The sequence below is a fragment of the Bubalus bubalis genome, chromosome 14 (assembly GCF_019923935.1).
Source record: "Bubalus bubalis isolate 160015118507 breed Murrah chromosome 14, NDDB_SH_1, whole genome shotgun sequence".
NCBI lineage: Eukaryota > Metazoa > Chordata > Mammalia > Artiodactyla > Bovidae > Bubalus > Bubalus bubalis.
In genome coordinates, this window is record NC_059170.1 from 21,263,568 (window position 1) to 21,287,020 (window position 23,453).

Below are 23,453 nucleotides of genomic sequence, written 5' to 3' on the forward strand. Positions count from 1 at the left end.
TTATTGAAGGATAATTGCTTTATAGAATTCTGTTGTTTTCTGTCAAACCTCAACATGAATCAGCCATAGGTATACCTATATCCCCTCCTTTGTGAACCTCCCTCCCATCTCCCTCCCCATCTCACCCCTCTAGGTTGATACAGAGCCCTTGTTTGAGTTTCCTGAGCCATACAACAAATTCCCATTGGCTATCTATTTTACATATGGTAATGTAAGTTTCCATGTTATTCTTTCCATATATCTCACCCTCTTCTCCATTCTCCCCACGTCCATATGTCTATTCTCTATGTCTGTTTCTCCTTTTGCTGCCCTGTAAATAAATTCTTCAGTACCATTTTTATAGATTCAGTATGTATGCATTAGAATACGAAATTTTTCTTTCTCTTTCTGCCTTGTTCACTCTGTATAATAGGTTCTGGGTTCATCCACCTCATTAGAACTAACTCAAATGCATTCCTTTTTATGGCTAATAGTCCATTGTGTATATGTACCAAAACTTCTTTATCCATTCATCTGTCGATGGACATCCAGGTTGCTTCCATGTTCTAGCTTCCAATAGCCACATTTTTTTAAGTGAATTTTAATAGTATAGTTTAAGTTGTCCATGAAGCATATATGGCTATTTACTATTGCTATACTTTCAGCTCCTCTGTGAGTAAATGAGTGAAGTCACTCTGTCATGTCCAACTCTTTGTGACCCCATGGACTGTAGCCTACCAGGCTCCTTCGTCCATGGGATTCTCCAGGCAAGAATACTGGAGTGGGTTGCCATTTCCTTCTCCAAGAGATCTTTCCAACCCAGGGATTGAACCCGGGTCTCCCCCCTTGTAGGCAGACAATTTACCGTCTAAGCCAACAGGGAATTCCCTCCTCTGTAGATTTGAAAACTTTCAAAACCCAAAATGGAAAAAATAACTTAAAAATTTGTATAGCTTATTTAACCCAATATGTCCAAAATATTATCATTTAACATTCAATCAATATAAAATTCTTAATAGACACCCTACACTTGTTTTCCCATACTAAGTCTGCACACCAAATTTGGATTTGCCACCTTTCAAGTGTTCAATCAATCTCCTTGTAGCTGTTGGCTGTTGGCCATTGTACTGATCAGCATACCTCTGGGGAGAACAGATAAGCACACGATGAAGTAAGTCAGAGGCTGATGACAAAAATAAAAAAGGGAAGGGGGTCCAGTTTCAGTATGGTGGTCAGGGAGGCCTCATGTGTGACTCAGCTGGTAAAGAATCCACCTACAGTGCAGGAGACCTGGGTTTGATCCCTGGATTGGGAAGATCCCCAAGAGCTTCCCTTGTGGCTCAGATGGTAGAGTCTGCCTGCAATGCAGGAGACCCAGGTTTGATTCCTGTGTTGGGAAGACCCCCTGGAGAAGGAAATAGCAACCCACTCCTGTAATCTTGCCTGGAAAATCCCATGGATGGAGGTGCCTGGCAGGTACCATCCACAGGGTCGCAGAGTCGGACATGACTGAGTGACTTCACTTTCACTTTTCATATTTGAACAAGTGTGACTTTTGACCTGCAGGAGGAGAAGGAGTGGGCCAGGTGGTTACCTGCGGAAGAGCCCACCAGACGGAGGGAAGTTCAGTTCAGTCATTCAATTGTGTCCAACTGTTTGTGACCTCCATGGACTGCAGAACGCCAGGTTTCCCTGTACGTCACCCAACTCCTGGAGCTTGCTCAAACTCATGTCCATAGAGTCGGTGATGCCATCCAACCAACTCATCCCTTCTCCTCCTGCCTTCAATCTTTCCCAGCATCAGGGTCTTTTCCAATGAGTCAGTTCTTCACATCAGGTGGTCAAAGTATTGGAGTTTCAGCTTCAGCCTCAGTTCTTCTAATGAATATTCAGGACTGATTTCCTTTAGGATTGACTGGTTGTATCTCCTTGCAGTCTAAGGGACTGTCAAGAGTCTTCTCCAACACCACAGTTGAAAAGCATCAATTCTTCGGCACTCAGCTTTCTTTATAGTCCAAGTCTCACATCCATACATGACTGCTGGAAAAACCATAGCTTTGACCAGATGGACCTTTGTTGGCAAAGTAATGTCTCTGCTTTTTAACATGCTTTCTAGGTTGGTCATAGCTTTTCTTCCAAGGAGCAAGTGTCTTTTAATTTCATGGCTGCAGTCACCATCTATAATGATTTTGGAATCCCAAAAAATAAAGTCTCACACTGTTTCCATTGTTTCCCCATCTGTTTGCCATGAGGTGATGGGACTGGATGCCATGATCTTAGTTTTCTGAATGTTGAGTTTTAAGCCAGTTTTTAAACTCTCCTCTTGGATGGAGGGAAGAACCCCATGGATGGAGGGAAGGGCAAGTTCAAAGGCCTGAGGTGGTATGTTTTAAGAATACAAAGAGGGCTGTGCAGTTGGAGGGGTGTGGGGGCCATGGGGTCAATCAGGTGATGCGGCCCTGCAGGTTACTGTACAGACTTACAGACTTTGGCTTTTGTTTGCAGTTCTTCAGCAGGTCCAGGCTCAGGCATTCCCTCCTCTAGGAAGCCCTCCTGACTCCCAAGCTGGCTGTGACCCCACAGCCTCCTGGGATCTCCTCTGTCAGAATCTGTGACATGCAGAGTTGTAACCATGTTTCTGGGTACTCGTGGGTCTGTCTCTTGCATGGGGCCCTGAGACTCAGTCTGGCCTGATTCACCTCATAACCCCTGAACCCCTAGCCATACAATATTCATCCTATGACTTTAGACACTGAGCCAGGTTACCCAACCACACCACTTTTAAATAAATAAATAAATCTTTTCTTGAAATATAAAGTCCAAACCCTAAGTGTACAGCTTGATGAACTTTTACAAAATTCTTTTATTTCAGAAGCCCTGTTTTGTCCCTCAGTCCTGACCGCTAACACAATGATGAGCTCAGTCTGCTCTTGAGGGTACTATAAATGGGATTGCGCATGTGCGCTCTTTTGTGTATAGCTCCTTCACACCTTGTGTCTATGCAGTCCAGTCATGTTGTGAGAGGCAATGATTTGTTCTTCTTTGCCCTATGCTATTTCATTATGTGACCACACCCAGATTGCTTATCCATACTCCTGTCTAGAGGCACCCAGGCCTTCGGGTCGAAAGCTGCTCTGAGCATTCTTGTTAAGTCTTTTGTGGACGTGCATTTATTGTTCATTTCTCTTGCGTGGCCAACTAGGAGAGGGAGTGCTGGGTCCTAGTAGTACCTGTGGAGCTTCCCTGGTGGCTCGGTGGTAAAGAATCCATCTACCAATGCAGGAGATGCAGATTTGATCCCTGGATTGGGAAGATTCCCTGGGGAAGGAAGTGGCAACCCACTTCAGTATTCTTGCCTGGGAAATCCCATGGACAGCGGAGCCTGTGGGGCTACAGTCCATGGGGTCGCGAAAGAGTCGGACCCGACTCAGTGACTAAGCAGCAACAAAATGAAGTAGCACATGTCCACAGTGAATTTTCTTAGGTTTTTTCACAGGGCTCTCCCAGTGCTACTGCTCATATTCTTGCACACTGGGTACTGCCGGTATTCTTAAGACTCCATTAGAGGGAGGAGGAGGGAAAGCTAGCACCTAGCTTTCATTGAGCAGTTATTGTCTGCAAGGCACTGATGTGTACAAATCGGTGCAGTCATCATGATGACCAGGAAGGTCAACATATCATAGCTCCTGTCTTACCCTCAAGGAGCCAGGGCTGTGTCTCCAAGGAGAAGCCACTGGCGCAAGGTCACACACGAGTCCAGCCGACCTGTCCGACTCTGACACTCACCATCCCCCTCCTTTAATTTTAGCACAGTAGAGTTACAGTGTGGTGTTAGTGACACTCATCCTCTTAACCATGGCCCAGGCCAGCCCTTCTCAAGGGAAGAAAAGGCTACCTACTTTCTGGTCTGCCTTATCTTCCCCAATTCCTTCCAGATCCCACTCCAGTGGAGACCCCTACAACCTCCCCCCACCCCCACCCAGCTCCCTAGGCACCTGCAAGCCACCTCAAGCACCAAGAGCCAGTCAGGGATTGCGCCTGTCGATGGTAAAGATTAATGAAAATGCATATCTCCAGGCCTTACATTGCAGCCCTGCCTCAATAGGTCTGGGGTGGAGGGCTCAGGAACTGGCATGTTTAACTTCAATCTGACGTGTAGCCCTTTGGAGAACCCTGGGTGATGTGGAGCTGTGGAAGGCACTAGAGCAGGGTATGGGCTGAATGGCAAAGAGTACCCCTGGGCATTAGGACCTAGAGAGAAGCCCCTGTAGCCAGAATTCCTGGGTCCAATTCCTGACTCTGATCATTACCATCTCAGAGCCATAGTTTCCCCAACCTGCAAAAGGGCTGATGTTAATTAAAATTGTCCACTCTCACCTGACTGGTCTGGCTGTGGGTACAGGTGTCCAGGAAGTAGGCCTTAGAGCATTAAGGAAAGGCTGCCAAAGGTGCCTGAGAAATTCAGATGATGGCAAGATCCCTGGGAGGGATTCTTGAAGTTACTGCAGCTGAGAGTGGGCTGGGAAGGGAGAAGGCAGGCTGGGTGGTGACTGGTGTGGACACAAATCTGGGGCATTGGTGGGTGGTCTTCAGTTCCCCCAGGGGGCTGCGTGGCAGGCTTTGGGGGTCGATAGTCATGAGTCCAGGATCAAAGACCTGGCTCTCCTCCCTCCTTGCTCTGTGATCTTGAGCTGACCACATACCCTCTCTGGGCCCCAGTTCTTTAAAGAATGGTGATGCATCTTGCTGCTGAACGTGGTGTGAAGAAGCAACGAGACTTGGACTCAGGCAGACAGGGTTCAAGGCCATCCCCACATGCAAGTGTGCCCTTGGGCTCTGGCTTCATCTCTCTGAGCCTCCACTTCCTCATCCGGGGTTGGGAGTCTTGGAAGTTGAGCAGTGCCCATGGGCAGAAAACCCCCATCATTGCCTCTCTAGAAGCTGGGGTCACAGCACAGGGCTCCTCTTGCCAGCCCAGCCCTCATTTTCTGCCCAGAGTAAATCCAGGGTAACTGATCATTCAAAGAATGTCGCAATGAGATTAGAGGTCAAAGTACTCAACCCCTTTCCTATTTCCCAGATGGGAAAACTGAGGTCCGGAGAGGAGCTATGGTTTGTCCAAGGCCACATAGTGTGCCCCTGGTTGTGCCAAGGCAAGAACCTGGTCCTCCTGACTCAGCCTTTCTGCCTTGGTTTCTCCATCTGTGCACTGGGCTGGGGAGGGGAGCAGTGAATGTGCTGTGTGAACATCTAAGGACAGGATTAGGGGAGTGGAGGAGCCTAGGCACGCCTAGGATCAGGCATCAGCCACCCACAGATTACCCAGGCGTCTGTATGTGCCAGCCAGTCTCAAGGCCACCATTGTCCCAGGGCCAGGAGATGATGAGTGTTGAGATTAAGGTCGACTCTGAGGGAAAAGGGGACAGCCCAGGCACCCAGGCCAAGGCAAGGGAGGGGCCCTCCTTCCTCTGTGACATGGCTCTGGGCCAGGCTGGTACACAGACCGACCCATGGAGACAGAGACCTTCTGACAGATGCAAACAGCAACACATGGGCCATGGACATGTACGTAGGACCACCATCTCAATAATTCCCAGGGCTGGAGCAACAGCCAATCAGAGGGGCTCTGAAGTACCTTTTTTTTTTTTTCAAAGTTACAGGTTTTGGGTTTTTTTTTTTTTTTTTCACATTCTAGTAAATGATACTGATTTTTGAGAATCCACTTAGAATGCATTTATTTTAGATTGTGTTTTTAACTTTGTTATATATAAAAATACATTCACTTTAAAGAAGGGTCAGTTTGAAGAACAGCATCAGTAGGTGGCCCAGATAGTAAAGAAATTGCCTGCAATGCAAGAGACCCAGGTTCAATCCCTGGTCGGGAAGATCCCCTGGAGAAGGGAATGGCAGCCCACTTCAGTATTTTTGTCTGGGAAATCCCATGAACAGAGGAGCTTGGTGGGCTATAGTCCATGGGATCACAAAGAGCCAGACATGACTGAGTGATTGAGCACATACACACACACACACACACACACACACACACACACACACAGTGGGGATGGTCACCCTCCCCTTATAGGGTTACTGCATAGATTAAATGAGATGGTACAAGTAAAGCTCTGAGCATGGCATTCAGCAGGTACTCAATATATGCTCAAGCCTGTCCCTCAGACCCAAGCTGCTCTTAGATCCCAAAACCCATTGAAGAGGAAGAAAAAACACACATCAATTTTCTACAAATAAAGAGGTCAAAACATCAAGTGTTCGTTGGGGTCTTTCTCCTGTTTATTGCCAAGTCCCCAGCCCCGTCCTGCCCTGCTCACTCCTCATCAGCCCCAGTGGTAGGGGGCCAGGCCCACCCAGTTCCAATCAGGCTCCTCTGCTGGGTGTAACCAAAGTGGACGATGTGCAGGCAGCTGGCAGGCAAATCCTGTCCCAGTCAGTCCAGCTTCAAGTTCAGCACTAGGGCATTCTGGCAGGAGAAAAAGGGCCAGGAGCAGGTGTGGGGAACCCAGACACAGACTGGGATGGACAGGGGCATGGTCAGGAATGAAATCAGCTCGGTGTTTAAGAATGAAGGATGGACTCTGTTGCGGGGGTGGGGAGGTGATTTGGGAGAATGTCATTGAAACATGTATAATATCATATAAGAAACGAATCGCCAGTCCAGGTTTGATACAGGATACAGGATACTTGGATCTGGTGCACTGGGATGACCCAGAGGGATGGTATGGGGAGGGAGGTGGGAGAAGGGTTCAAGATTGGGAACACGTGTGCACCCGTGGTGGATTCATGTTGATGTATGGCAAAACCAATACAATATTGTAAAGTAATTAGCCTCTAATTTAAAAAAAAAAAAAAAAAAAACGAAGGATGGGACACCCCTGGTGGCTCAGTGCTTAAAAAAAAAATCTGCCTGTCAATACAGGAGACACAGGTTCAATCTCTGGTCCAGGTAGATCCCACATGCCACAGGGAAGCTAAGCCCATGTGCCACAACTACTGAGCCTTTGCTCTAGAGCCCAGGAGACATAACTACTGAAGCTTGTGTACTCTAGAGCCTGTGCTCTGCAACCAGAGAAGACACTTCAGTGAGAAGCCTGTGCACTGCAATTAGAGAGTAGCCTCTGCTCACCACAATTAGAGAAAAACCTGTGCAGCAATGAAGACCCAGCACAGCCAAAAATAAATATAGCAATGTTTTAAAAAGGAAGACTGGCCTTAAGACCCTTCACCTCTCTGAACCTTGAGTTTCTCAACAATCAAGTGAGGAGAAGCACCCCTACCTCCCAGAGTAGAGAGATCAAATGAGAAAAAGGTCCATTTAATGTTCCAAGTGCAGTGCTTGGTGTGCAAGGCAAAGCTAATATTTATGGAGCACTTACTGTATGCCTTTAAGTGAATTATCTCCATAAATCATCACAACAGCTCTCCAGAGTGGATACTATATTATTCTCTCTATTTGAGATGACAGAAAAATAGAAGCACCGAGAAAGAGGAAGCAATTCGTCCAAGGTGGCAGAGAAGGACAGTAGCAGAATTCATGTTTCCTTCAGGGGATCCCTGGCTAAGGGCAGCCTCCAGATTCTGAGGGGCAGGGTCTTGCTCAGGGGATTGGCAAGACTGTACTGCTGGCCGCTGCCCTCCTTAGTCCAATGCCCTCCAAGTTGAGAATGGCAGGCTCTTGCTCATTGGCCAGAAACATTGGCTGAACTAGCCTTTCCCACCTCCTTTCCTCACCTCAGTTATGTCCAGCTCTGCCAGGTTGTAGTTCATGTCCAGAAGGTCAGGAAGTGGGAACCCGACTTGGAGTACATCTGAGAAATATAGGAAGAGTTATTTCAGCTTACCTGCTCTGCAAGTAAGTGGCTGCCTGGAGCAGCATAGTGCGAAATAGTGCAGTGATTGATTCATGATGTCTGCCAGCTGCACAGGCCTAGACACCATCAGCTGGATCACCACCAACTTGCGTCCCAGGGCGGAGTCAAGATCTGACTTCCGGTATCAGGTCAAAGGTCAGAGTCCAAGTTGTTGAAGGGGCCCTTGTCCCCAGGCAAGTGATAGTAACATGACTTTAGCCTCAAAGATTCAGTATTGACTATCTACTCCCTTTTAGGTTTCCTCATTTGGGGCCAGTGGAGGGCCTTTGAGACCACCCTTGTGACATCCCTTCCTGCTCAGAGTGCTTCTTGACACCAGCAAAACCCTCACCATTGATGACTGGGATGTAGGCTTCTTGGAGAAAATCAGTGATGAAGCCAGTCAATTTCTTCTCCTGGTGAGAGAGAGAGAAAGAGAAGATACCCTCATCCCATCATTCCATTAATTCAACAGATTTTTTTTTCAGCTCTTAGTCCAGCTGAGTCCAAGGACCACAGGAACGAATTTTAGAGACATCAAATCACATCAAAACTGCGTCTGACTGTTACACTGTAGACTGATGCCCTTCATTTCTGCTTAGCTCCTGTTCAGTCCATGGGGTCGCAAAGAGTCAGATAACAACTGAGCGACTGAGCACACACTACTCCTAACTACATCAGGTTCTGTGTTGGGCCCTGAGGCTACAGAAACTAATAAAAATAGCACCTGGGCTGGGCAAACAAGCTCAGGTTGCTGCAATACACAACAATGCTTTTAAAATCAATCTAGGGAGATGTCCAGATTCTATCCAGAAAAGAGAACAAAGACTCAGAGAAGCAAAGCAATTTTCCCAAGGTCACACGGTCAGTCAGGAGCCCCAAACCCCACAATGACCTACTCTATTGACTCTGCCTCCATTTCAGAGCTCTACCCTGAAATCCCAAGGTGAATAGGCCCAGTTTTTTGCTTTTAAGCCAGACCAGGCAGAAGTACTTGGGATACTTACCTTGAAGGGGCCAATCGATGAGGACTTCCGGGACATGCTCAGTAATCTGCAGAAGAGAGGGAACCAGGGAGGAGGAAGAGCAGTCAGAGCACTGGAGAAAAGGCATCTCAAACACCCCCAGCTCCTCTCTGATGGGGAAGTCCCCTTATAGCCTTCACACTAGGCGCTCCTAAGTCTGTTTACAGGCTACCTGTGATGGGGCACTTACCACTTTTCCTTACAGCCCATGTTGTTTCCCACAGCTCAAACCACTGACTTCTCTCATTGGTCCTGACTCCTCTCTTTGGGACCCAAGCTCTGTCTATTGCACCTGCCCAAGGCCAGATATGCAGAGGTTTGCAGCTCAGTTAACCCGTTCCAGACTTCTGCAGCACACAGATCTGGGGTCCTTCACAGTGTCCCTCCTCTGCACAGTCCCTGGTGGTACTAATGCACCTTGGCACCAGAACAGGCCATATGACCGTCATCTGCTGGTTCTATCTTCCCAGCATCTATTCTTTACTCCAGTAACAGAGTTTCCATTTCCTGAGCCTCTCTATCCAAGGCATTACAGTGGGGTGAGCCCATCACCCAGACCTGGTCAATCAGAGCATTCCCTCTCTAGAGTCATCAGTTCAGTTCAGTTCAGTTGCTCAGTCATGTCTGACTCTTTGCGACCCCATGGACTGAAGCACACAAGGCTTCCCTGTCCTTCACCAACTCCCGGAGCTTGCTTAAACTCATGTCCATTGAGTCAGTGATGCCATCCAACCATCTCATCCTCTGCCATCCCCTTCTCCTCCCACCTTCAATCTTTCCCAGCATCAGGTCTTTTCCAATGAGTCAGTTCTTCACATCAGGTGGCCAAAGTATTGGAGCTTCAGCTTCAGCATCAGTCCTTCCAATGAATATTCAGGACTAATTTCCTTTAGGATTGATTGGTTGGATCTCCTTGCAGTCCACAGGACTCTCAAGAGTCTTCTCCAACACCACAGTTCAAAGGCATCAATTCTTCAGTGCTCAGCTTTCTTTATAGTCCAACACTCACATTCATACATGACTACTGGAAAAACCATAGCTTTGACCAGATGGACCTTTATTGACAAAGTAATGTCTCTGCTTTTTAATATGCTGTGTAGGTTGGTCATAGCTTTTCTTCCAAGGAGCAAGCTTCTTTTAATTTCATGGCTACAGTCACCATTTGCAGTGATTTTGGAGCCCAAGAAAATTAATTCTCACACCGTTTCCATTGTTTCCCCATCTATTTGCCATGAAGGGATGGGACCAGGTGCCATGATCTTAGTTTTTTGAATGTTGAGTTTTAAGCCAACTTTTAACTCTCCTTTCTTTCACTTTCATCAAGAGGCTCTTTAGTTCTTCACTTTCTGCCATAAGGGTGGTGTCATCTGCCAGGAGGTTATTGAAATTTCTCCTGGAAATCTTGATTCCAGCTTGTGCTTCATCCAGCCCAGCATTTCACATGATGTACTCTGCATATAAGTTAAATAAGTAGGGTGACAATATACAGCCTTGATGTACTCTGCTCCCAATTTGGAAGCAGTCTGTTGTTCCATGTCCAGTTCTAATTGTTGCTTCTTGACCTGCATGCAGATTTCTCAAGAAGCAGGTCAGGTGGTCTGGTATTACTGTCTCTTTAAGAATTTTCCATAGTTTGTTGTGATCACACAGTCAAAGGCTTAGTCAATATAGCAGAAGTAGATGTTTTTCTGGAACTCTCTTGCCTTTTGAATGATCCAATGGATGTTGGCAATTTGATCTCTGGTTCCTCTGCCTTTTCTAAATCCAGCTTGAACATCTGGAAGTTCACAGTTCATGTACTGTTGAAGCCTGGCTTGGAGAATTTTGACCATTATTTTGCTAGCATGTGAGATGAGTGCAATTGTGCAGTAGTTTGAACATTCTTTGGCATTGCCTTTCTTTGGGATTGGAATGAAAACTGACCTTTTCCAGTCTTATGGCCACTGCTGAGTTTTCCAAATTTGCTGGCATATTAAGTGGAGCACTTTCACAGCATCATCTTTTAGGATTTGAAATACCTCAGCTGGAATTCCATCACCTCCACTAGCTTTGTTCATAGTGATGCTTCCTGAGGCCCACTTGACTTCACATTTCAGGATGTCTTGCTCTAGGTGAGTGATCACACCATCACAGTTATCTGGGTCATGAAGATCTTTTTTGTACAGTTCTTCTGTGTATTCTTGCCACCTCTTCTTAATATCTTCTGCTTCTGTTAGGTCCATACCATTTCTGTTCCTTTACTGAGCCCATCTTTGCATGAAATATTCCCTTGGTATCTCTTATTTTCTTGATGAGATCTCTAGTCTTTCCCATTCTATTGTTTTCCTCTATTTCTTTTCATTGATCACTGAGAAAGGCTTTCTTATCTCTCCTTGCTATTCTTTGGAACTCTGCATTCAGGTGGGCATATCTTTCCTTTTCTCCTTTGCCTTTCACTTCTCTTCTTTTCTCAGCAATTTGTAAGGCCTCCTCAGACAACCATTTTACCTTTTTGCATTTCCTTTTCTTGGGGATGATCTTGATCACTGTCTGCTGTACAATGTCATGAACCTCAGTCCATAGTTTTTCAGGCACTTTGTCTATCAGATCTAGTCCCTTGAATCTATTTCTCACTTCCACTGTATAATCATAATAGATTTGATTTAGGTCATACCTAAATGGTCTAGTGGTTTTCCCTACTTTCTTCAATTTCAGTCTGAATTTTGCAATAAAGAGTCATAGTGATTAGCTTAGAGTTGGTCATGTGATCCACACTAGACCAATGAAAACAGCCTTTGAGATTTTGTTAGAACTGTTAAATAAGAGGTCTCTCTTCTTATTGGGGTCACTTTGCCTCCAATTTTGGGGAGCGGCTGCCTGAGAATGTCCAACAAAGTAGACAGCAAAAACCAAGGGAAGAGAGGGATAAACTTTGAGAATTTTTGTGCACCTAGATCCAGCCATGCCTGAAAGGGGAGAACTACTGCTAGAGATTTTAATTATATGACTCAAAAGTCCCTTTTGGGCTTAAGCGAGTTAAAGTCAGAATTGTCTCTTACAACCGATAGAATCTTGGCACCCAACACATCAGACAAGAAATTATGACAAATACAAAAATTATTCAGCAATTGAATACAAAACTAGACCTAACACATAGACAGAGCTCTATAATTGTTGACTGTTATCAGTATAAAGAAAGTGTTCCTAGAGAAGGTCATATTTGAGGTGGGCGCTGACTAGCAGGTGGCATTTGGATGGCATGGGTAAAAGCCTGTTCATGAAAAAGGGAACATGATCACATGATCAGACTCACTGTGCAAGAGCCTAGTGGAATAATGGGAGCGGTGGCTGGAGAATTTGAGAAGGACCTTGAGTGCCAGGCTAAGACTTGACAAAAGATCATGCACACAATGGAGAGCCATTGAGGGTTCTAGCAGGCATAGAGACCAGAGAAGCCTGGCAGTGTGGGCTGTGCTGGCTGGGTCATAGGAAGGCCCTGGAGCAGGAAACCAAGTGGTCTTGGTGGTGCCTAGGTAAGGGTACAGGGATGCCAACCTGGGCAGCAGACTCCTACCTGTCCAGAGAGGTGGTCATCTGCAGCCGGTCCTCATGAACTGAGTACTGGATTTTCAGGTTGAAGTGCTGACACAGAGTGGGGGGGGAGCAGGAAGAAGGCAGTGGGTTTCCCATCAGGGCTGGTAAAACTAGGGGCTCTACGACCTTCCCAGAACCACCACCACTGCCAAGACAGAGCAAGAGTCTTCCTCTCTGCCGACCCCACCCTCAGGAACTGAACCCAGCAGTCTCCCCATTCCCCTAGCCCAGGATCCTCATCCTCCCTGTACCCAGCCCATGACAGCATTATCAGAAATCCTGGCATGTTTGTGGGTGCCTGAACACACCATGTTATTGCTCCAGGCCACATCCTGTTACTCTGTCTGGAGTACCCTCCATCACCAACCTCCCCAACCTCAACCCTTTCCCTGGCTAGAATCTGCTCAACTTTCAAAACATAGCTCAGGCATCACCTCCTCTAGGAAGTCCTCTGTGATTTCCTCAAAATAGATTTGCAATCTCTCTAGGTTCCTATAATTCCCTGAGTGAGACTTTCACTGCCCTTATATATGCTAATGAATGTGGGAGGGTGGGAAGTTGAACAGGAAAGAGGGCAAGAACGAGGGAAGAGAAAGAAATTATTTTTCTAGTCATTTGGAGGTTCCATTGCAGAGCCCAAAATCAGACAGTAGGTGACAGTGCCCAGGTTATGACCAAATAATCAAGAGTAACTAAGAACCCTTCAGTCCATTACTTGACTATGAGCTAAAAGCCCACACTCCAGCTTCAAATATCCATGAGTTGGGCTTAGCTGGGTAAAAGTCCACTCACAGTTTCCAGGACAAAGAGGGATACAGGCGGCTTGCCCCGCCGCCGAGCAGCAAACATCTCCAGGGTGCCGTGAAGTTGCAGCAGGCTCTTGCCTGTCTTCATGGTGACCTTGGGGGGCTTGTTTATCCTGATCTGGGTCACCAGGGGTTTCAGCTTGGGATAGGCTTCAGCCACCTACAGAAACCAGGAAACTCCCCTCAGGGCCAATCCTCAGACTGGTGGTTTCCGTTGAAACTAGGAGTCTGACATGAAATAGGTGATTTCTGCCTTGGAAGTACTATATGCAAAGGCTGGAATATGTCTATCAGGAAATAAAGGAAACAAAACAGAAAATCTGGCTATTTCTATATTGGACATAGAAAGTACAATGCACAAAACCTGGGCGTTCCTGTGGGGGGCCCAAAGACTACTTTACGGAGAAGTTGGGATGATTCCACACTGGACAAGGGAGACACGGTATTGAAAATCCATTTGCCTGGATGGAGAACAGGGCAGATGATTGTGGTGATTATGGATAGCTGGGGCACTTACTTTAGGGATGAAGCCAGCCAGTGTCACAGTGGTTTGGGGGGGCAGCTCACCGATCTACAAAATAATAGTCAAGGTTAGGATTACTGAAGGCTTCCCTGAGTCGTCCTAACAAACCTCTCCTCTGATTTAAAAAGGCATGCCCTCTGAGGTCCTTCATCAAAATAGTTATCACTCTTTGATTAAGTCGATAATGAGCACCTGGAGAGCCCAGACTGTGGCTCATGCATTCCAACGCCCATAGCTCTGAGTACAAGATCATGCACTAAGAAAATTTTGTTTGATGAAAAAGTAGACAGAGAGATGGGAGAATGGGTAGATGCAATGGATCAGAGGATGTGGGTGAAGGGATTCATAGATGGATAGGTAGATGGAGAAAAAGTATAAACAGATAAGTGGGTGAATGGATGGGTGGATTGATGGATAGGTGTTTGTGTAGGAGAATGAATAATAGATAGCAGGTGGATGGCTGCATGGAGGCATGAAAGGAATAATGGAGAAGGGAGGATGGGTGGGTGGGAAAATTGTGGAATCATCTGATAAACGGATGGGAGAATGGATGATGAATGGATTGATGGGTGGAGGGATGAATAGAAAGATCCACAAATGGATGCGGGGTGCATGGATGCAAGGATGAATAAAGGGATCAGTGGGGATGAATGAATGAATGGATGGATTGATGGCTGGCTGGCTGGATCAGTAAATGAGTAGGAAAATGGATAATGGAGAACTGGATGAGTAGATGGGTGGGTATCTGGGTGTTTAGGTGGTAAACAGCAGATACATAGATTCATTCATTCAGTAATATCAGCCCCCGTTCTAGGTATGGATGGCATGGAGGGTTGGGTGGATTCTAGCTGAAAGGATAGAGTCTAGGACATGACTACGTAGTAACAAGACAGACTGGAAAAAAAGAAGGTGGATGGATGGACAATGCAGAAGAGTTGTAGGTTGGTGGATAAATACCTGGTGTATGGACAGTTGAATGGATAGATGAATACATAGTGGCTACATGGACAGAGAGATGGCGGATGGTGGGGTGAAATGATGATAGAAATCTGTCCTGGCCCCTCCCGGTCCTAGCATTACTCACAACCCCAGGATAATTCTCAGTCTGGGCAGGGACTGTCATTACAGGGGGCAGATGCAGATATCGGGGGGTGTGGCCACTGGGCAGCTCACCATCGTATCCTTGACTTTTACATCAAAGGACTTCTGCAGAAGAGCAAGCTCTGCTGTGAGGAAGGCGGCTGAGAGCAGCAGCTGTGAGGAGCCTTCAGCATAGTCCTCAGGGAACTCAGCCCCTCCGGCATTATCCGCAAGCTGGATGGTGTTGCCCTTTTGCTTCTGCACCACAGGCTGCGGGACAGCCACGGGAGAGACAATCAGCCTTGACCATGGGCCAGTCTCAGTCCTCCAAACGAATGGTGCTCAAACCAGCCTAGTGTTAATTAGTCATTTGACTCTTTGTGACCCCATGGACTGTAGCCCAACAAGCTCCTCTATCTATGGGATTTTCCAGGCAAGAATACTGGAGTGGGTTTCCTTCTCCAGGGGATCTTCCTGACCCAGGGATCGAACCCAGGTCTCCTGCACTGCAGGCAGACTCTTTACCATCTGAGCCACCAGGGAATTCTGTGGTGCCCAAGTCAGCAAGTCATAAGATGGTTGAGCCAGAGCAGTGTGCAGTGGCTCAACTCTCCCAGCGTACAGAAGGGTAGACTGAGGCCCACAAGGATAATGGAGTCAATCACTGAACCACTGGCAGCTCCACATAGGATTGTGTAAGTAACCTCAGTTAATCGGATTCTAACTGATTAGAGCCCTCGTTCACTATTTTAACCTCAAGAGAAAGAGGTAAACGGAAGGCAACATGCAGCCTGTAAGAGTCCCACTGGAGGAAGACTTCACAGGGAGATGACCACTTGGGATTCTTCTTTCCATTCCTGGGAGATGCAGTCACCTGGTCACCAGGGTTCTGGAGTCCTGGGTGAGGCCCTAGCCAAATCCTGCCTGCCTGCTAAGCTGGGTGCTCTCTTCTATACAACGACAGTGGGCAAGCCACTCAGTGGGAGAAGCAGGGAGCCTCAGGGGTGTGGGTGTGGAGTTGGCCATCCAGAAATTAGCTCAGGATTTGGGGTTCGTACTGAGAGCAGAAAGAGAAAGAGGCCCTTCCCACCCTCCGCAACCCCAGCCCATCCAACAGCCCTGGCAGAAGCAGCCCCCGCCACTCAAGCCAGTGAGACCTCTGCCGACTGATGCCCTTTGGTGCTTACACTGAAGTCCACTTGAATGTAGCTGGGTGTAGTGGTCGGTACGGACGTCAGGACATATTGGACAGTGCCCATCTGGCCCACAGGCATGGGGGCTGTGCAAAGATGAAGGTTCACTCAGAGAGACCCCAGCCCAGGAACAGCCTGGAGAAGCCAGCACCAGCCAGCTGCCACCTGAACCTGGCCTGGATGCCAGGACCCCAGCCCTCTCTGTGACACAAGGCAAACTGCTTAGCATCTCTGGGCCTCAGTAGTTTCATCTGCAGAATGGAGGCAATGGTGCCTGATCTAGAAAATCATGCCACCTCACATCACCCTGCAGATACAGAGCTTGAGCATTTACCAAGTGTTGTCCAGCTCAGTTCTCACAACAGATTGGTGGGGTCAGGATTATTGGTTCTATTTTACAGATGCACAGACTGAGAATTGGAGGAGTGAAATAATGTCCCAGGGCAGTCTGCTGGGCACATGAACCAGTTTTCCTCAGTCTCAGCCATTGGGGTTTCTCCTCCTGGTCTTGGGGAGCCCTGTGGACCCCACAGTGATAAAGGTGGCTGTTTTCCCTTAGCAAAGGGAAGGGTGGGGTTACTACTGGAATTGCTCTTTTTGGTACAAGGTTTGTGGATGAGCTGTTGTGAACAAAGGCTGCTGTCCTTGGAGTCTGGGAGGGTAATAGATGGAACACTGGGTGGAGGGCTGAGAGGTAAGGACCCCAGAACCCCTCAGGGCCTAAGGCTCCCCATCTGGGCATTGCGGGGAGGAGTGGACTCCATGACCTCAGACCTCCTGTAGCCCCAAGGCCGGGCCAGGAGCAGGCACTTGAATGGGGAGCGGGACATCCAAAAATTCTAGCCATCCTGCTGACCCCATGTGGGAGCAAGGCATGGCTAGGGCTACATACCGTTCAGGCTGGCCCACTTCTTGTTCACATACACCAGGACTGCATCAATGGCAGGGCACATCTGGAAGAAGAGAAAGCGCTGGGCTGAAGGGGGCCCTGAGTGGAGGGCCCCATTCTCACAGCTGAATGTTACTCCATGGGGAGTCTCAAGGGCCCTGGTGGGATAGAGACTGGAGGGGAACCAAAGCCACAAGTCATACAGAAAGTCAATGGCAGAGCCCCAGGGACTGGTACACTCAGCAGGGTTGCCAAGCTGTGCGGTACCAGCTGCAGTTTCCTCCTCCTCTGCTTATGGCAGACATCACTAGCTGATCACGGTACTTCCTCCCACTGAGCCAGTCTCAGCCTCAGGAGCCTCCTCAGCCGCCAACAGCAGCCAAGATGAAACGTGCTTGCCAGCCCTGGTCTAAGCAGTGCCGGGGATGAGGGGCGGAGGCTCACTCTGGGCACTCACCAGACCAGGAAGAACTTTGTGTAGGGTGCTGTCCAGGAACTTGTTGACCATTTTGGGCAGCATGCTGGACACAGAGGATGGGGCAGAGGCATAGATGGCAGGAAGTTAGACACAGGACATGGCTAAGGAGTTCAGTGGCTCAGGAAGTGGGATGCTGGGTCAGGCTGGCAAGGTGGACCGAGCCTTCCTCCCCAGCCACAGAGAACCTCACTTGCTAGGCAGGTTTGTCTTCACGCTGACCAGGATGACCTCGCAGCCCTCGCTCTTGAACATGGGGAGGCCCGTCTCCTCGTCCTGCAGAAGCCGGTTGGTGGCTGTGATGTTCAGGACCACGATGATCTCCATGTACCCACCCATGAAGCTGGAGGGGGGGCAAGCAGGCATCAGGGCACCGCTGCCACTGTGGCCAGAATCTCAGCATCTCTGAGAGGGGGAAAGGGTGGGAGACCATGCCATGGGACAGAAAGAGGGATGGGACCTGCCCAAGTTCACACAACCAGGCTTTCCTCTCCTCTCTTGCTTTGGTGAACTCCTACACATCCTTCAAAACTCTGCTCTGCTCAGCTGTCATCATCTCCCCAAAGCCTTTTCTAATCCCCAGCCCCTACACCCTGTCAATATTTCTTTTGTCCCAGGCCAATCTATCAATCTGTGATCATCTGTGCTCAGGTCTGGTTCCCATCAAAGGTAGGAACCAACTTTGCATTATCTCAGACCACAGCATTGTACACAGTAGGTACTCAATCAATGGGCATATAAGAGTGAGACAAAGAGGCCATTGTCCTTTCCCTCTCACCTCCCTGCCATACTCACCTCTTGCCAGTGATGGTCATGCCCGTGGACACACACTGGAAGACGCCCACCCCGGGCATGAAGTTCATTGTGATGACAGGCACCAGCACATCCTTCACTTTTAGACTGGGAGGGGCACACATTTGAGCAGTGAGAACTGGACAGGTGAGACCCCTCAACGCACTCCTCCACCACTTTGCTGGGAGGCCTTGGGTAAATCCCCCGTCCCATGTCATAGGGATAAACCTATCTCTGGGGCTGTCATGAAACGCAAACAAAAGGCTGAACATGAACCAGTCTGTACACAGAAAGCTCTCCTTGTGGGTAAGATGACATGTGGCTTAATTTGTGACCCTGGGCTGCTCCCTTCCCTGATGTAGGCCTCGGTTTCCCCACTGACAAAAAGAGGAGGTTTGCTTAGATCTGAGTTTCTCATCACTGATGCTATGGACATTTGGGGCAAGACCATCCTGTGCTGTGGGCTGTCCTGTGCATTGTAGGATGTTTCATAGAAATCTTGGCTTCTGCTCACTAAAGGGACTAGATGCACCCCCCTCCCCCACTCTACAAGTTGGGACAATCAAAAATGTCTCCAGACATAGCCAGATGTCCCCTGGAGGCAAAATCACTCCTGGCTGAGAACCACCAGTTAAGATCCGGGGTAACAAAGTTGTGGCACATTTACTTCCCCTGCCCACCCAGAGCTCTTAGCAGACATTGCTAATCAATCACACTGCTATTTTCTGCTAAGTCCAGAAAGTGTCTCAGAACCCTCCCCAGTACATCATTCCAGACAGCCCCTACTAATCAATCCCGTATAATGCAAGCAACGAAACTAGTTTGCGCCTGTCCTTAGATGATCGTTTCTATTCAGCCACTGGAGGATTTTTCATTCAATTTCACCTACATTCAGCAAGCTACTGCTGGAGTTTGACTTTTCAACTTCACTCCCTCCTCCCAATGGCCCTGCTCACAACAGGACTAGAATTGTCCCTAGTGGGTGACTGAGGGGACTGAGGTCCAGGCAAGAGCAGTGACCTGCCCAAGGTCACACAGCAAGCCAGCAGCAAAGCCAGAAAGAGGCCCCATGTCCTGTATTAGCTCTTTCACTCAGGTACTGGGCATAGCATTACCCACCACCCTCTGCCCTAACCACCAGCCCCTTCCCCCAGCCCATGAAGCTCCTCCCCTGCTCACTCAGTGATGCCCTTGATAGGCTTCATTCCTGGGCGATTTTGACCCGCCTCAGCTGCCATCTTCTCCAGGATATGACTCTCATCCATGGCATTCTGGACCTCTGGAAAGGAGAAGAGTCAGATAGATCCTTGCCTGGGCTCTTCACTGCTTCCTTCCCTGACCATTCTCTCAGGCATCCCAGAAACAAGTTGTGTGCAGACCCTGCCCTCTTCCAGCCTCACGGGGGAGACAGAGTCACCAACAATAACAGTAAAGAGTGATGAGAGGAAGGAGAGGGTGGGACGAATTGGGAGAGCAGCATTGACATACAGATGCTACTATGGTAAAACAGAGAGCTAGTGGGAACTCTCCCCCGGAGAATGCCATGGACAGAGGAGCCTGGCAGGCCACAGTCCATGGGGTCGCAAAGAGCTGGACATGTCTGTGCGACTAACTTTCACTTTTTTCAGTGGGAAGCTGCTGTATAACACTGGGAGCTCAGCTGCATGCTCTGAGATGACTTAGGCGGGTGGGATGGGGAGAGGGCATAGGAGAGAGGTCCAAGGGTGGGGGGGCATATAGGTATACTCATAGCTGATTCACATTGTTGTACAGTAGAAACTAGCATAACATTGCATACTCCAATTAAAAATACAATAAACAATACAGTGAATTCTACTGGAAAATATTTTGGCAGAATCTATGAAAGCTGAAGACATACATATTCTCTAACTGTGAAATTCCTCTACTAATTACATACCCAACAGAAACATGCTTGTGTTCAACAAAATGTGTATTTTGGAATTAGACATTGTAAAATAGCTGTATTTTTGAGTGCCACATAAAAATTCATCATTAAAAGAAGAAAAGGTGATGAGAGTCAGCACTTCCAGTACTGTGGTTACGACTCCACATTGCAGGGAGCGCAGATTCAATCCTTGGTCAGGGAACTAAAGCCCCACATGCCGTGGAGTGCAGTCAAAATGTTTTTTAAAAAAGCAAGAAAGAAATATATTGTAAATAATAGTGATGAGAGCCATAAAAAGTACACGCAGCTAGAGGAACCACATGACAGGTTTGGGCCGGGAAAGGAAGAGCTGGGGAAGGTTTCCAGGAGGAGGTGAGCTATCAATTGGTCCTTAAAGGAAGAATAGGATTTTCACCAGGAAACAAAGGGGTAAAAGGAGGCGGCTCAGGGCAGAGATGCACCAAGGGCAGAGGTGCGGAGAGGGGAAGGAGGTGGCGTGGCGAGGGAGGAGAGAGGAACACGGGGTGGCTGGAGTGGGGAGGGCAGGACTGGACTCTGGAGCAGTTTCCAGGGCACATCATGGAGGCCTTGAACCTCGAGTGAGAGGGCCGACTTTATGCTGTAGCCCAGACACTCTCAAACCGGGGTGGTTAGGGAATTCAACTTGGAGCTTGTTAAAGTCGAGATACTGTGCCTGAAGCCAAGACATTCTGATTCCCCAGGCCTGGGGGCCCCCACCCCAAATGATACTGTGCTAGAAACACCCTATAATAGTCACAGGCTAGTTCCCAGAGAGGGGACAAATCCTGAGCTGACGAAATCGTTAGCTCTTTGGGCCTGGATGTGACTTCCCTGAAGGTCACAGAGCTAGGGGTGGAAAATACCTCTGAGTAAAGAACCCTCAGAGCCTTTTCATCTCAATTTCATCTGACGTGTGTTAGTTTCTGAGTCGTGTCCAACTCTCTGCGACCCCATGGACTGTAGGCAGATTCTTTACCATCTGAGCCACGGGGAGTTTGTATCACAATTTCATTTGATCCTGCCCCAAAAGGACAGTTTACCATTTTACATTTTTTTAAATATATTTTTTATTTATTTGGCTGCACTGACTCTTAGTGTGCAGGATATTTAGTTACAGCAGGCAAACCCTAAGTTGTAGCATGTGGGATCTAGGTCCCTGACCAGGGATGGAACCCAGGCTGCCTGCACTGGGAGTTCGGAGTGGCCTCTGGACCACCAGGGAAGTCCCACTAATTTACATTTCTTTACATTTTACATTCACTGATGAGCACACGGGCAACACAGAGAAGGTGATTGACTTGCTTGAGGTCACAGAGTAAATTGTTGGCAGAGCTGGGATTGGCTCATGTCTGTCACCCCGATGACCCACTTGTGGACACCAACCCCTGCCATCAGGGCCAAGGAGAGGCTACAGGAGGTAGAATTTAAAGCTCTGCCTTCAACTTGTTGGGGGACCTTGGGAAGGTCACCCTATTTTCTCTGGGTCTCAGTTTCCTCTCCTCTCTGTAAAATGGAAGAATAACACATTGCTTATAAGTTTACTTTGAGGATCACAGAGCACTCAAGTCTATGTAAACACGGGCAGTCGCTACCTAACCCCAGTCACACACCTCCCACACCCCCTGCCAACACCCAGCGCCAGCTCACCGCGATTCAGGATGTCCATGCCCAGCCGCAGCAGTGCCCCAGGGTCCGCTCGCGTGGGAGTCAGCAGGCTGCAGAGCGCCAGACACAGGATCCACAGCATGGCCCCGCCTGTGCCGTAGGGCCTGAATTGGGTGCAGCTCAACAAGCCCTGGTTCTCCCGGGAGCCTCTCATGCTCCAGAGCAGTCGGAGCCCCCTGGGTGATCTCGGAAGTCTAGGAGCCTTTGGACTCCAGCCAGTTCAGAGAACCTCATGCCTGCCTCCTCCCAAAGGGCCCAAGGGTGTCCGGATGAAACACCAGGCCTTCTGGAGTCACCCCGAGCAGGTCACTTCCCTCTCTAAGCCTCAGCTTCCTCATCTGTGGGCCTGATGCATTCTGATCAGCCCACTTCATGGGGTTGGTGGGAGGTTTAGCTGCAATTTTTCAATGTTCAGGTGTGGCTCAGAGAGCAGTGCTGGGGCCACAGAAGGAATTCCCTCCTGGTCCTGATCCAGGAACTCCCCATGCAGTGCAGCAGGGGAATGGGGGAACCCTCTGCTTCTCTAGCCCTCCGACAGCCCGGGGCATCCCCCACCTCCCCCAGCTCAGCCTCCCTTCCAGGAATCTCAGTTCACAGCTGCTTAAGGCCCCTGGAGACAATGCCTCACCAATAGGGAAATCAAGGCATAGTTTGAACCAGCGCCAAGGTCTCACAGTCAGTGAGTAGAGAATCAAATGATGACCTCTGACCTCAGATCCTTCAAAACTCCCAGGAAACCCCCTTTCCATCTCTGGGCTCCCAGACAACCTTTCTTCCTGTAGACTACTTACCAAGACCTGAAATTCTTCCAACCAGAGGCAGAGTATTTATTTCAGGTTTGAGCTGTGGCTGAAAAGAATCAAGGTGGGGCAGCTACCGAGGCTGGCCTGTGTCACCAAAGAGGAAGAGTTCCAGCCTTTATGAGCCTTTATGGGACAGCCGGCTCAGCCACTGACCCATAAACAGAATCGGGCACCTACTGGGAGCCCTCTTTCTAGTCGAGCCCATGCCTGCCTGTGTGTATTCGTTCGTTCAACTCACATTTACTGAGTCCCCACTATGTGTCAAGCAGGCCGGGCTACAGGGTACACACAGCAGAGACAGTCCTGCTTGTCCTGAATCTTAGAGAGAAGCAATCGAATGGGATACAATGTGTATGAGGGATTAGGGAGTGGGGGTGGGCATCAGGAAAGGACTCTCTAAGGAGGAGATGTTTAGGCTAAGGCCTAAAGGATGCCAGTACATAAAAAAAAAAAACAAGGAGACCATCGAGCCTACAATCAACATTTGCTAAGTGAAACCGTGTTCTATTTGTCTCTCGTCACATTCAATTTTTAGATATGTATCTGAGCTTGAAAATGATCAATCATGGTGTTTCTTCTACCCCTGTGAACAAGCCTCGTGCCAGATCACTGCAGTTCATCCTGTGGGTGACGAGTTCAGCACCCAGCAGCCGAGCTTGAAGGGGCTGGGTGAAGGTCTTCTCTAGCCCTGCCCTACCCCCAAGGTGGGGAGACTGAGCCCCAAGACTGAGCGCCACCCCAGTCCCCCCATTCCCAGACCAGAACTGATGTCAGGTGTCAAGGCCGCTCAGAACAGGGATTTTTGCCCTCTGAGAATAGTAAGTGGCTTGAGGAGCACCCCCTCCAGTATTCTTGCCTGGA

The 23,453-nt window shown here is 48.6% G+C and overlaps 1 protein-coding gene across 1 annotated transcript; it reads right to left on the reverse strand.

The window, feature by feature from the left end:
• Window positions 1-6,262: 6,262 nt before the first annotated feature.
• BPIFB6 (BPI fold containing family B member 6) lies at window positions 6,263-22,164 on the reverse strand. The gene is made up of 15 exons (XM_044927470.1): window positions 21,775-22,164; window positions 19,377-19,476; window positions 18,201-18,305; window positions 17,599-17,748; window positions 17,388-17,451; window positions 16,934-16,994; window positions 16,036-16,127; window positions 14,942-15,118; window positions 13,763-13,816; window positions 13,232-13,405; window positions 12,420-12,487; window positions 8,849-8,894; window positions 8,194-8,257; window positions 7,723-7,799; window positions 6,263-6,454 (listed from the first exon to the last, which is right to left on the reverse strand). The coding sequence occupies exons 1-15, from the start codon at window positions 21,941-21,943 to the stop codon at window positions 6,422-6,424; spliced, it is 1,434 nt and encodes a 477-aa protein (XP_044783405.1). The 5' UTR covers window positions 21,944-22,164; the 3' UTR covers window positions 6,263-6,421.
• Window positions 22,165-23,453: the final 1,289 nt, after the last annotated feature.

What these genes read in the sequence shown, in the direction of transcription:
- BPIFB6 (XM_044927470.1), bottom strand. Translation starts at nt 21,943, where the DNA reads ATGAGAGGCTCCCGGGAGAACCAGGGCTTGTTGAGCTGCACCCAATTC. An exon ending in ATGACCATCACTGGCAAGAG is followed by an intron (nt 17,749 to 18,200) that starts GTGAGTATGGCA and finishes CCCCCCCTCCAG; the next exon opens with CTTCATGGGTGGGTACATGG. An exon ending in ACAAAGTTCTTCCTGGTCTG is followed by an intron (nt 16,995 to 17,387) that starts GTGAGTGCCCAG and finishes CTCTTCTTCCAG; the next exon opens with ATGTGCCCTGCCATTGATGC.